At 50.5% G+C, this 12141-nt stretch overlaps 1 protein-coding gene across 1 annotated transcript in view; it reads right to left on the reverse strand.

The window, feature by feature from the left end:
* The window catches only part of SCRIB (scribble planar cell polarity protein), a 195944-nt gene that overhangs the window by 158636 nt on the left and 25167 nt on the right, over positions 1 to 12141 (reverse strand). The window contains exons 2-5 of the mRNA XM_065397800.1: positions 3459 to 3576; positions 2813 to 2891; positions 1120 to 1209; positions 292 to 348 (exon numbers count right to left, since the gene is read on the reverse strand). Of these exons, the coding sequence (XP_065253872.1) occupies positions 292 to 348; positions 1120 to 1209; positions 2813 to 2891; positions 3459 to 3576 (344 nt within the window). The remainder of the gene's footprint in view (positions 1 to 291; positions 349 to 1119; positions 1210 to 2812; positions 2892 to 3458; positions 3577 to 12141) is intronic.

The raw sequence follows: 12141 nt of genomic DNA on the forward strand, positions 1-12141 counted from the left end.
TTCCACCAGGGACCTCAGAGACCTCAGAGCAGCAGCCCCCCAATTCCACTGCCTCCTCCAGTGTGACCATGAGCTCAGCTAAACAGATTCCAAATGTCTCTCCCTACCTTTATGCCTTGAACAAACCTCATACCACCCCCAATAATTCAGCGAAAGAGAGAGCTTGTTCATTCGAAGCCCTGCAGGCCCCATAGCCAGGGTGCTGAGCTCTGCACTGCAGATGGTCAGCCCCTGGGGCTCCCCTAGGCGAGCAGCCAGGAAGGTCCCACAGTCACCCGACAGGACACTCACGTGGGGAGGGACTTGAGCAGGTTCTCACGCAGCTCCAGAGTCACCAGATTTGCCAAACTGCAAGAGAAAAGGGAGCGAGGAAGCCAGAGTCACTGGGAGGGGGAGTGGGGGAGGGGGGACCCTTCAGGGACAAACTCGGATGCTCAGACCCTCCCTCAGGGCAGTCCTTCGTATACATGGCTGCACGGTGTACACCAGTAGCAGAGGTGGGCTGGGGTTGAAATAAAGATGTCCTAAAATTATCAGGGCCAATGGAGACTTACTATCAAAACACCATGGAGGTTGCTGTTCCCAGTCCAGGGGACAGGAGAGAGATGGCATCAGCCTATGGAGCAGCTGGCATCCCAGAGATCAAACCCCCCACACAAGGTGATGCCCTGCCCTGGGGGAAGGAAGCTCATGCCCCCTCTGAGAGGGCCCTGAGGGTTCTGCCTAAGCACTCCGAGCTCATCATGCTGAGAGTCTCACTGAACTGACTGCAGCTACTTTCAGGGGAGCAAGGGGTGGATGTGCGCTAGAGAGGAAGATGGTCTTGTGGGACTCAGGAGGCCTGGGTTCAATCCCTGCCTCCAGCAGAGACTCCCTGTGGGCAAGTCCTTTCCCCTCTCGGGCCGCAGTTGCCATCTGGGATACGGGAACAATGATCCTAACTCATCTGGACTGTGTGGGGGATAAGTTCATTAATGTTCCTAGGGCCACAAGGAGTTCAGATAAATAGATCTTTCCCCCATGGTGCAGGCACCTTCCACGATGGTGGGGGTGCTCTCCTCCTGCCCACCCCTCCCCTGCACTCCCCACACAACTAGCAAGAAGCATAAGTGCACTCACTTCCCGATATCACTGGGGAGGCTCTGCAGGGATACATCATTCAGGGCAAGGTGGCCCAGGCTCCGCAGCTGGGTGAAGCCCTCAGGAAGCCTATGGAGGAAACAGACTCGTAGGCCTGGAAGGGACCTTGGTAGGTCATCTAGTCCAGTCCCCTGTACTCATGGCAAGACTAAGCATTATATAGACCATCCCTGACAGGAAGTGACAAAACCAGCACCATTACAGTTGTGAACAAACAACTCCAAGTCCCCTCTGCCTCATCCCTGAAAAGCTAATCCCTATCCCTGCAAACCTTTACATAGGGAGAGGAACTCACTGCGGCCCTACCCATTCCAAACAAAGGACAATACCTACTGCCCAGATGCATTATGGAGGAATCACACACATTGGAGGCAGTTCTGATCCTGTCTGGCAAATCCTATGCTCACGTACCAGCACCACAAGGAGGCAGCAGAGAGCTAACTCTGATTTAAAGGGGCACACAGTCTGCAGAGGCCTTGGTGCCCACAAAGTACAAATTGGGTAGGGCAGGAGAAAAGGGAGTCTCCGTCTCCAAGGACTGTAATGGAGGTTGGGGCATAATGTCACCGAGTGGAAAGTGGACACCTCAGACTCTGTAGTGGAGGGGAGAGGACATAGGCACTGACTCTGTGGGTGCTCCGGGGCTGGAGCACCCACTTGGAAAAATTGGTGGGTACTCAGCACCCACCGGCAGCTTCCCGCCCCCCCCGCTCACCTCTGCCTCCGCCTCCTCCCCTGAGCGTGCTGCCTGCCTGCTTTTTCCCCCTAGCTCCCAGCACTTGTGCCGCGAAACAGCTGTTTCGTGCGGCTGGGAGGAGGGGGAATGCGGCACGCTTGGGGAAGAGGCGGGGCTGGGGCAGGGATTTGGGGAAAGGGTCCAATAGGGGCAGGGAGGGGGCGGAGACTTTGGGGAAGGGGTTGGAATGGGGGCAGGGGCGGGGCTGGGGGGGCACGAGCACCCACCGGCGCCGGGGAAAGTTGGCGCCTATGGGAGAGGAGTCCCAAAAGGACACAGGAGTAAGGGCTACAAAGGCATCAGGATGGGACAGGAAGGGGGAGAGTCCCTCTCCATAAGGTTCCCTGTAGACTCCCTGAGACCATGTGCTCAGCTCCAGGAACTGTATTAGCAGAGAGATGCTGACAAAAGGGAGGGAGCTCAGAGCAGAGCCACAGAAAGGTTCTGGGGGCCAGCAGGGCTGAGTTACCAGAGGGACACCAAGAGCAGAGCACCTAGGGGCTGACAAAGAAACATGAACCCTTCTCCCAAGTCCTGCAGTGACGCAGTTATTCCTGCCTGTCCTGTTGAGGCAGGGTTCTCAAACCAGTTCCCAGAGGCAAGTGGCCACATCACAAACACCAGCAGCACCACTAAGCAAAGGGCAAACATTCCCCCTGGTTGCAGTCTCAACAAAGGGGAGAGGACTGCAGGGCTTCAAAGGGTCCCCCCGTGCAATGTGAGCCAAGGTGCCAGGACAGCAAGTGAATCGGGGGGGGAGGGGGAGGAGGGGGTGTCACAGGCTTTGCCTCTTTCTATTTTACTTCTAGAGAAGGTCCAATACGAGCTGCTGGGCAAGACAAGCTGGAGAGAATAGGGTGCTTCCCCCTTCCTCACCCCATGCACCGAGTTCAGCCAGGAGAGGAGACTGCCTGCCCCTCCTCTGCCCCTCCCTACCTGGATAGGGGATTCCCACTGAAGTCAGCAATCTCCAGGGATTTGCAGAATTTGATGCTTTCAGGGATTTCTGGAATGTCTGAAGCAAAGAGGGAAAAAAGACCACAGTAAGATCCAGTCACGTGGGGATAAGGGTGTAGGGCAAAAGCCCATCACATGGATTCATAGATTTCAAGGCCAGAAGGGACCACTATGATCATCTAGTCTGACCTCCTGTATAGCACAGACCACAGAACTTCCCCAAACTACTCCCTAGAGCAGAGCGTTTAGAAAAACATTCAGACTTTGTTTAAAAATTAGCAGTGATGGAAAATCCACCACAACCCTTGGTCAATTGTTCCAGTGGTTAATTACTATCACTATTAAAAACGTACACCTTATTTCCCATCTGAATTTGTGGGGACAAGGGAGGCCCCAGTGAGAGCCCGTCACACAGTGGGAGAATGGAGACATGGAGACTCCATGGCACAAAAGCAGCTCCCAGCAGACTTCCCTCTAGGAGGCTCCTGAAGGGCACATCCTCCTTCGGGCACAGGCACTGATGTCCTGGTGACACTGGGTGGCCCATGGAGCACTGGGGTGCTGGAAGAGCCTGGTACTGGGCTCCTGACAAGGACCCCCATGTTCCCTGCCTGGTCAGCCTTACCATTGCGAGAGATGTCTAGCTCCACCAGCTGCATGAAGTTGGCCACCTCGGGGGGAAGTCTCTGAATCTCATTGTCACTCAGGCCCAGCTTGCGTAGGTTCAGGAGCCGGAAGAAAGGCTGGAAGGAGAAAGCAGCAACAGCTCCACAGGGGATCTCATCCTACCTACTTATCCCAGCCCTACACAACTGCCAGCAGTGGACAGCTTCCTTCTGCCCAGGCCCCTTCCTGCAGACACCACCTCTCAAAGCTGCAGCTGCCACGAAGGAGACAAGCAATGCGAGACTGAGCCGCCAAGGGGGTGGAGCTAGAATTATCTGGCACAATCCATGTAGGGAGCGAGCAAGAAGCCGTAGGGACCAGCTGCTTAACAGACTCATTGGTGATCCAGAAGAGGTGTAGGGAAGTTAATGGAGTCATTAAGTGTGCCCAGGCCCCAACCCCATTATCCTACAGCCCCTTATCACCCCCCTCCCCTCTATGCAGGCTGGAAGCTCTTCAGGGCAGGGAGCGCCTTCGCTTGTTTTGCGGGCACACAGCAAAATCACAGGAATACGAATGCGTAAGATGCCTCCATTAATGAAGTCACCAATAGATACCACATAGACATGGAAAGCCAGCCCATGTATGTCAACAGAAAGGAGCATACAGAATGGCAGGTGACATGGATGCAAGGAGAGAGATTAGCAAGAGGCTATCAGTCGGTCTGGAACAGGAAGCCCACAAGCAGATTCAAGGGGATGCTGGGCATCGCAGGTAGGAGGAAGCAGTTAAGGAGAATAAGGATATTGCTGAGAAGCTCAATGTTTTTCTACATCAGTCTCCACTCAGGAATGTGGGGAGATCCCCGCCCTAGGTTTCATCTTCTCATGTGATGTAGAGAGAGTGCTCTCAGGGACTATGGTAGAACAGACTGAGACTTGTAGAGTCCATGTCAGCTGTAATCTACATACGTTGTAGGGGTCTGAGCCGCCCATTATAAAAGAGGAATAGTAACAATTCCTGGCTTGCCATCCCAGCTTACAGCTGATACCAGAAATATTTATCTAATTTCTCAAGACCTCCCATTGTTAGTCAGGACCCAGCCGCCTGATCAGTCTCTTGCTACATTTTATACACCTTCCCCTCTCAGGGTGGCACCCTGTCTCTGGGACCAATGCTCTATTTCATACACATTCTCCATTCTCTGGGAGGTGTCTGGGTCCCAGAGATTGGGGCCCCCTCATACCAAAGGGCGCCTGCTCACACCATGTTCCAACTGAGCAGGATCACTGTCTTAGCCCTGTGAAGGCCATGGACAGGTTTCAGCTACTGCAAGACAGGGCCACTCAGGAGGGAGGGAGGGAGCCAGCCAGCCTGGGCACTGAGCTGGTAACTGTACCTTGCTCTCCAGAGCTTTGGAGAACTATTCCCTGTTCCCTTAGGACCCTACTTGGCTCTGCATGGGTACCAAAGAAATAAGCTACAGCACCAAAAGCACTAGGTGTTGGGCCGTAACGTGTACACTGTAAGCAGCAGGGCTACGGCTGTATGAAGTTTCCATTCAAACCCCCTCACTTGAGGCCATGGCTCAGCCCAACCATTTGGGAGTCCACGTGAGAGACCACATTCACTGCCCCCACACAAACAATTCCTGTGACCAGTGCCATGGAGGAGAGGAGGGAGGAAGTGTGCTGGAACTGGGGCAGGAAGCAAGCCTTGCAGAGGCAATCAGCCATTCAGGGACCCCCTTGAGGCTGGTCAGGAGTATGACCCATTGAAAGCTGAACGGGCAGTAGGTAAGGTGCAGGTTTTTGTCACTATAGCTGTGTCTACACTGCCACTTTCAGTGCTAAAACTTTTGTCATTCGGGGTGTGAAAAAAAACAAAAACAAAAAACCCAAGCGACAAAAGTTTTAGCGCTGAAAAGCACCAGTATAGACAGCGCTTTATCGCCGGGTGTCACAGCTCCCGGCGATAAAGCTACCACCACTCGTTCAGTGTTTGTTTTTTTAAATCACCTACACGGCAGCGCTGCTGCGGCCGCACCATAACGTGGGCAGTGTAGACATACCCTATGCTCAAAATGATCAGCTAAGGAAGATGGTGCACATGCGCGTCTATAGAAAACTCTACTGACAGAAGGCAAGCCTCTATCACGAAAAAAGAACGAGGAGTACTTGTGACACCTTAGAGACTAACAAATTTATTTGAGCATAAGCTTTCGTGGGCTAAAACCCACTTCATCGGACTAACACGGCTACTGCTCTGAAATCTATCATGAAAGATACTCATAGCCTGGACAGCTCATAACAAGGAACCTCTGAGACTAAGAGCTAAGCAACATTCAAAACAGGAGACTGGGAACACAGCTAATGTGTTAGATAGGGCGAGGCAAGAGGCTCTCTCTATAGGCAGCTGACTCCATCATTGTCCAGTAGGGAGTTTCTTGCAGCTGGTACTGGCCAGGGTCAGAGACTGAATTCTGGACTAGATGGGCTACAGGGCTGCAGCAATTGCTGTGTTCCTTGAATCACTGCAGAGATGTCAGGGACCATGTTCCAAAGACTCCTCACCTAGACTACTTGCAGAGTGGGCTACTCACCATGAGAAAGGAGGACATAATTTGGCCCTTGGTGGATTCTCAAAACAGCTTCCATGACGAGGCAGGGACTCGTGTGTACGGTGCGTAGCACAAAGTGGGCCTAATTCCTGATTGGGGGTCTTTGAACTCTACTGCAACACAAGTATAAACTACTCCCACTCTACAGCTATCGGCCTAGGATTGTTAGATAACCTCAGAGAGGGTAAGCGTCTCACTCAGGGTCACACAGGAAGTTTGTGGTAAAGCTGGGAACAGACTTATGTCTTAATCATTACACTACAGAACCATACACACAGAAATGACTTCTAATCTATGTAATTATCGTGTCTGCCAATAAGCCACAGGTGGCTAGCCAGGTGCAGCAAGCACAAGGAGACCTTTAGAGTAGACCAGAAAACAGACCCAGAGGCTGAGTGACCTATCTAGACAGCTACCCATGGGCCTGAGAGTTAGACCTCGGTCTGACCCTTCTTTACTAGGTGACCGCCCCCACCTTAAGAATGGGGCATTGACATGAATGAGCCACACTGAGGGCTGCCAGGGGTAACAAAATCTGTTCAATACGTGTGGTTGGGTGGCTGCCCCACACAGGTAGATGGAGGGTTAAAGCAGCCCTCAGGGAGGCTATGGTGGGGACCCAGACCCTGGAAGAGTGAAGCAGGTTGCACCTCGTAGTAGAGAGCCTGAGGCAGGAGTGAGACATCCTGCAGGCCCAGCTGAGGGAGAAACTGGGGAGATGGAGCCCCCCCCACCCCCCAAGTGTGTGGCCGGGCAACTGCCCCACACAGGTAGATGGAGGATTAAAGCAGTCCTCAGGGAGGCTGTGCAAAACCCAACCAGTGGGAGGAGTGCTTGTAGAGAGCCATTCAGGAGAAGGTTTGTTGGAACAGCCAATCAGGGCCAGAGAAGGCCATATAAAAGAAGGGCTGCTCAACAGAGCAGAGTCAGTCCCTCCCTAGAGCGCAAGGGAGAAGGACTGCTGCCTTAGAGGAGTACCTTAGATACAGCAGTGCTGGGCAGGGGAGCAATAGGGAGCCCTAGCCTGAGGACCCTGATACAAAGGGCTGGGAAGGTGCTAGGGCTACAGGGAAGTGGCCCAGGGAAATTGGCGGCGGGGGTTGAAGGAGCAGCAGCACATGGCCGCTGGGTCAGAGACCGGAGTAGCAGGTGGGCCCTGCCTCCCCCCCCTCTCTGCTTGCCACAGAGGGGATGGCCAGTATTCGGACTGCAGTTTACCCCTTGAGATGAGGGGTTAGACCGAAGGCTACAGTAGGCCACAGTGGCAAGTGGATGGACTAAAGACAGCTGGTTCCCCCGGAAGCGGGGGGAAAGTGGAGTGGGGCACAGCCCGGCTGTGCCCAGAAGAGGATACCACAGTCTGGGGAATGACGCGGGGTCTTAGAGGTGGAGCAGAAGTGACGGCGGTGAGACACCACTAGAGGATGGCGCACCGGCACCAAGAGTTAATTCCCAGCACGGCCAGCAGGAGGCACCGAGGTGGTGAGTCCCACCCCGTCACAGTAAGATACAGGCCTAGCGCAGCACTGCATAGTAGAGAACAATGTCTTCTGCCTTCTACAGAGGCCAGATAAGGGGGAGAAAGGTTATATGAAAAGCAGGTAGACAGTACCTATGCCATGAATGGAGCTGTCCACCCTGCTGGAGGGGTTGGCTAAGGGCTCCCAGCAGCAGGGTTTGAAATACTACTACTTCCTAGAGCTACTAGTTCAAGTCAGCTCTTCACAGTCAATAGGCCAAGACCTATGCAGTTTATTGTGTAGGTTTCTCAAACCAGACCTTAAGAAATACAGTTGCTTATGTATGTGTATTAGAGAGACTATAAAGCATTGCCACTCATTTGGTAAGGCTGTACAGAAGAAGTGCTTTAAGATGAAAGGTGCCTATATAAATTTAGACTCCTACTGTCTCCTATACTTCCATAAGCCACAGGGCATGGGGAGAGCAATATCAGCAGCAAACTAACAGCCTCATGATAGTGAATGATAAGTGCTATTTAATTCAGCTTAACTAGCATAAAGGAGTTTAATAGTAAGGAAACAGGTGTCAAATAGACATGAAATTGTCAGCTCCAGCCAAGGCCTCAGGTCAGAGTAAGAATTTCAGAGGCTATATCTGTCATCCTCCCCCACAGACTCTAGCAAGGGAGATTCAGGTTAGAAATTAGATAAAGTTAACTATGAGAAGATAAATAGTTACGTTTTGGAATAGGCTTGCAAAGGAGGTAGTGGAATCCTCATCATTGGAGGTTTTTAAGAACAGGTTGGACAAACACCAGTCAGGACAGTCTAGGTTTACTTGGTCCTGCCTCAATCCAGGGGACTGGACTTAATGACCTCTTGAGGTCCCTTCCAGCCCTTAATTTCTATGATGCTATAGAATTTCATGCAAAAAACTACTAACTTGGCAAGACTCAGAAAATGCCAAAGGGACGTTTAGCTCTTGTGTGTGTGAATTATAGCTTTAATACAGGAGAACATACTATTTTTCACATAGAATTTTTCTACAAGCAAAGATATAGGCCTAGGATGCATTCCACAGTCCATGAAAGACATTTGTATGACACCATATATCTAGTGCAAATGGAGTGTAACAGCAGAGTAACTGCAAACACAGGCGTAGGATTTATCTACCTAGTGTGAACACAGTTATACAGCACCTTGTACAGGTACACTTGCATCTACACTAGGGTTATTTCAGCATAATTATGCTGGCAAAAAAAACACCACACCCCTTACCAATAATGAACAGCCCTTATTGCCAAAACACTGAAGAGATGTAACAGACACTGCTGTCAGTGAAACCAGACTCGCTGATGAGTCTCAGCTTGAGGAGATGTGAGCAGGCTACACCTTCTACTAGCCTGGAAAGGCCATGGATGAGCTGAGACAGTCGGGGGTAGGGTTCACCATACAGTCTGACATTCCCTGTAAGCATGACTCACTCCCCAATGGAGTCAATGACCGACTTATAGTGCTCTGCATAAAATGTTCCCTGTATGCCACCATCATCAGTAGCTAGGTGCCAACAATGACTCATACAGATGAGGTCAAGGAACTGTTTTATGAAGATTTCAGCGGGTTCATCAGAGGGGTGCCACACTAGGACATTGTACTTGAAGATTTTAAATGCACATGTAGGAGCTGACTCTGACACGTGGAGCAGAGTGCTAGGCCATCACGACATTGGATGGTCAAACTCAAATGGCCAACTACTTCTCTTCACATGTGCCAAGTTCAATCTCACTATTCCCAACAGTCTTCCAACAAGCCAACAAATATAAGACAACACGGATGCATCCCAGGTCAAAACAGTGGCACATGCTGGACTATGTAATTGTACGGTCTAAAGACATGAAAGATGTACATATCACCCTGCCACGCTGTTTGGTATGGCTTTCAACAGTGAGTGCCAATCTCAGGTCAGGCTGTCAGAAAACAGGGAAGACACCCCAAACTGGTGTATTTTCTATAATTAGATTTCACCAAGCCAGTAACAAATGTGCACTCCTGGATCACTATACCAGTATTACCATGGAGTCACAGACAGTCGCCTTAGGCTCTCCAGCCCATCTTACCACCCAGACAAACAAAACTTTGATATTGGTCACAATACCAAATATCGCATCACATTAGTTTACTTGCACACCAAATGGCCAGTCGCTTTCCCCAGGTCAAATTGGTACTCTGGCTCCAGCGTTGTCTTTGGTGAAATCCAATTTCTCTAGTAAATTGACTAAAGGTTTATAAGCTAAGAAAAAGAAATGAGTTATTGAAAGATTAAAGCAGGTAAAATACATTAACAGGAGAATCCAAGTTTGTAGATTAAAAGCGACAGCACAGATACAGTGATCTGCTAGTTTTCCATAAGCCTCTCAGGGTTCCCCAAAGTAATTTTGGGTATCTCTGTCCAATTATTCAGTATTCTACCGTTAGAGTCTATCAGTCCAGAGATGCAGAATCATTCCCTTAAGCCAGTATTTATAGATCCTGTTCACAAAGGCAAGCTGACAGGTGTCTTCACCAAAGCCTGGGCTTTTCCTCTGTTGACAGTGAGTAGGGAATGCAGTTTGATCTGTAAACTCAATGACCCTTGCTTTGACTTTACTTGTGAATGCAAAAGAAGTAGAAGGCTAATTTAGTTACAGTGATGTATCTAATGCAATTGCCTGCCATTACATTCTTATGGGGATAGATAAGTGAAAACAATACAAGTATCATTCATTAGTATTCATGAAGTTCTAACACCTGAATATACACACTTTGATCTAGGGCAGCAGTACTCAAACTTCCCTGCACCGTGACCTCTTCTGACAACAAAAATTATTACACGATCCCAGGAGGGGGGACCGAAGACTGAGCCCGCCCGAGCCCTGCCACCCGAGCTCCGCTGCCCCGGGCGGGGAAGGGGGCCAAAGCTGAAGCCCTTAGGGGGTCCCGACCCACAATTTGAGAACCCCGATCTAGGGTTATTTAATTACAGAGACATACACAATGTAATACAATAAGCAATCAACAGGTTTATAGACAAGTGAAGGCAATGCCATTAACATTCCCTTTGAACTAAACTAACAAGTACATTGGTTTCAGAGTGGTAGCCGTGTTGGTCTGTATCAGCAAAAAGAGCGAGGAGTACCTGTGGCACCTTAGAGACTAACCAATTTATTTGGGCATAAGCTTTCGTGGGTAAAAAACCCACTTCTTCAGATGCATGGAGTGGAAAATACAGTAGGAAGATATATATATACACACAGAAAATGAAAAAAATGGGTGTTACCATACCAACTCTAACGAGACTAATCAATTAAGGTGGGCTATTATCAGCAGGAGAAAAAACTCCATGTGGAGACAGCTGAGGTAGCTGTCCCAGTACACAGGACTGCTGATCCACCACTGGTGGAAGAGGAGATGGCTCAGGGTGGACACTGGCAGCTGGTTACTTCTGGCAGCACGCAGTGCTCCACCCCTGCTCCGAACCCTCCCGCCGTGGTGATAGGTAACCGTTATGCTCTTCTTGATACAGGAGAGAAGGAATCACCCCCTACAGTAAACGAGGAGAAGCCTCGTACCGCTAAGGCTGCGAGGTCTGCTGCCACCACTGCGAATAGGAAACGTAGCATAGTGGTGGTCAGAGACTCTCTGCTGAGGGGGACGGAGGCGCCCATCTGTCGCCCTGACATTTCATCTCGGGAGGTATGCTGCCTGCTGGGGGCCCGTATCCGAAATGTTACGGAGGCATTGTCGAGGATTATCCAGCCCTCTGACTACTACCCCATGCTACTCATCCATGTGGGCACAAATGATACTGCGAGGTGTGACACTGAGCAGATCAAGAGTGACTACAGGGCTCTGGGAGTACGGGTGAAGGAGTTTGGAGCGCGAGTGGTATTCTCTTCGATTCTTCCTGTCAAAGGTAGGGGCCCGGGCAGAGACAGATGCATCATGGAGGTGAATGCCTGGCTGCGAAGATGGTGTCGCCAGGAGGGCTTTGGCTTCCTTGACCACAGGATGCTATTCGAGGAAGGACTGCTAGGCAGAGATGGCATTCACCTTTTGAGAAGGGGAAAGACCCTATTTGGACACAGACTGGCTAACCTAGTGAGGAGGGCTTTAAACTAGGTTCGACGGGGACAGGTGAGCAAAGCCCACAGGTAAGTAGTGAACATGGAGACCTGGGAGATGGGTCGGAAACAAGAGGGAGCATGGGCTATAATGGCAGAGAGAAAGGAGGGTCAGGGCAAAACTGGGAGGCAAGAGCAAACCAGTATCTTAGATGCCTATATACAAATGTGAGAAGTATGGGTAATAAGCAGGAAGAACTGGAAGTGCTAATAAATAAATACAACTATGACATTGTTGGCATCACTGAAACTTGGTGGCATAATACACATGATTGGAATGTTGGTGTGGATGGGAACAGCTTGCTCAGGAAGGATAGACAGGGGAAAAAGGGAGAAGGTGTTGCCTTATATATTAAAAATGTACACACTTGGACTGAGGTGGAGATGGACATAGGAGACGGAAGTGTTGAGAGTCTCTGGGTTAGGCTAAAAGGGGTAAAAACAAGGGTGATGTCATGCTAG

This window comes from Emys orbicularis, chromosome 2 (genome assembly GCF_028017835.1).
Source record: "Emys orbicularis isolate rEmyOrb1 chromosome 2, rEmyOrb1.hap1, whole genome shotgun sequence".
Taxonomy (NCBI): domain Eukaryota; kingdom Metazoa; phylum Chordata; order Testudines; family Emydidae; genus Emys; species Emys orbicularis.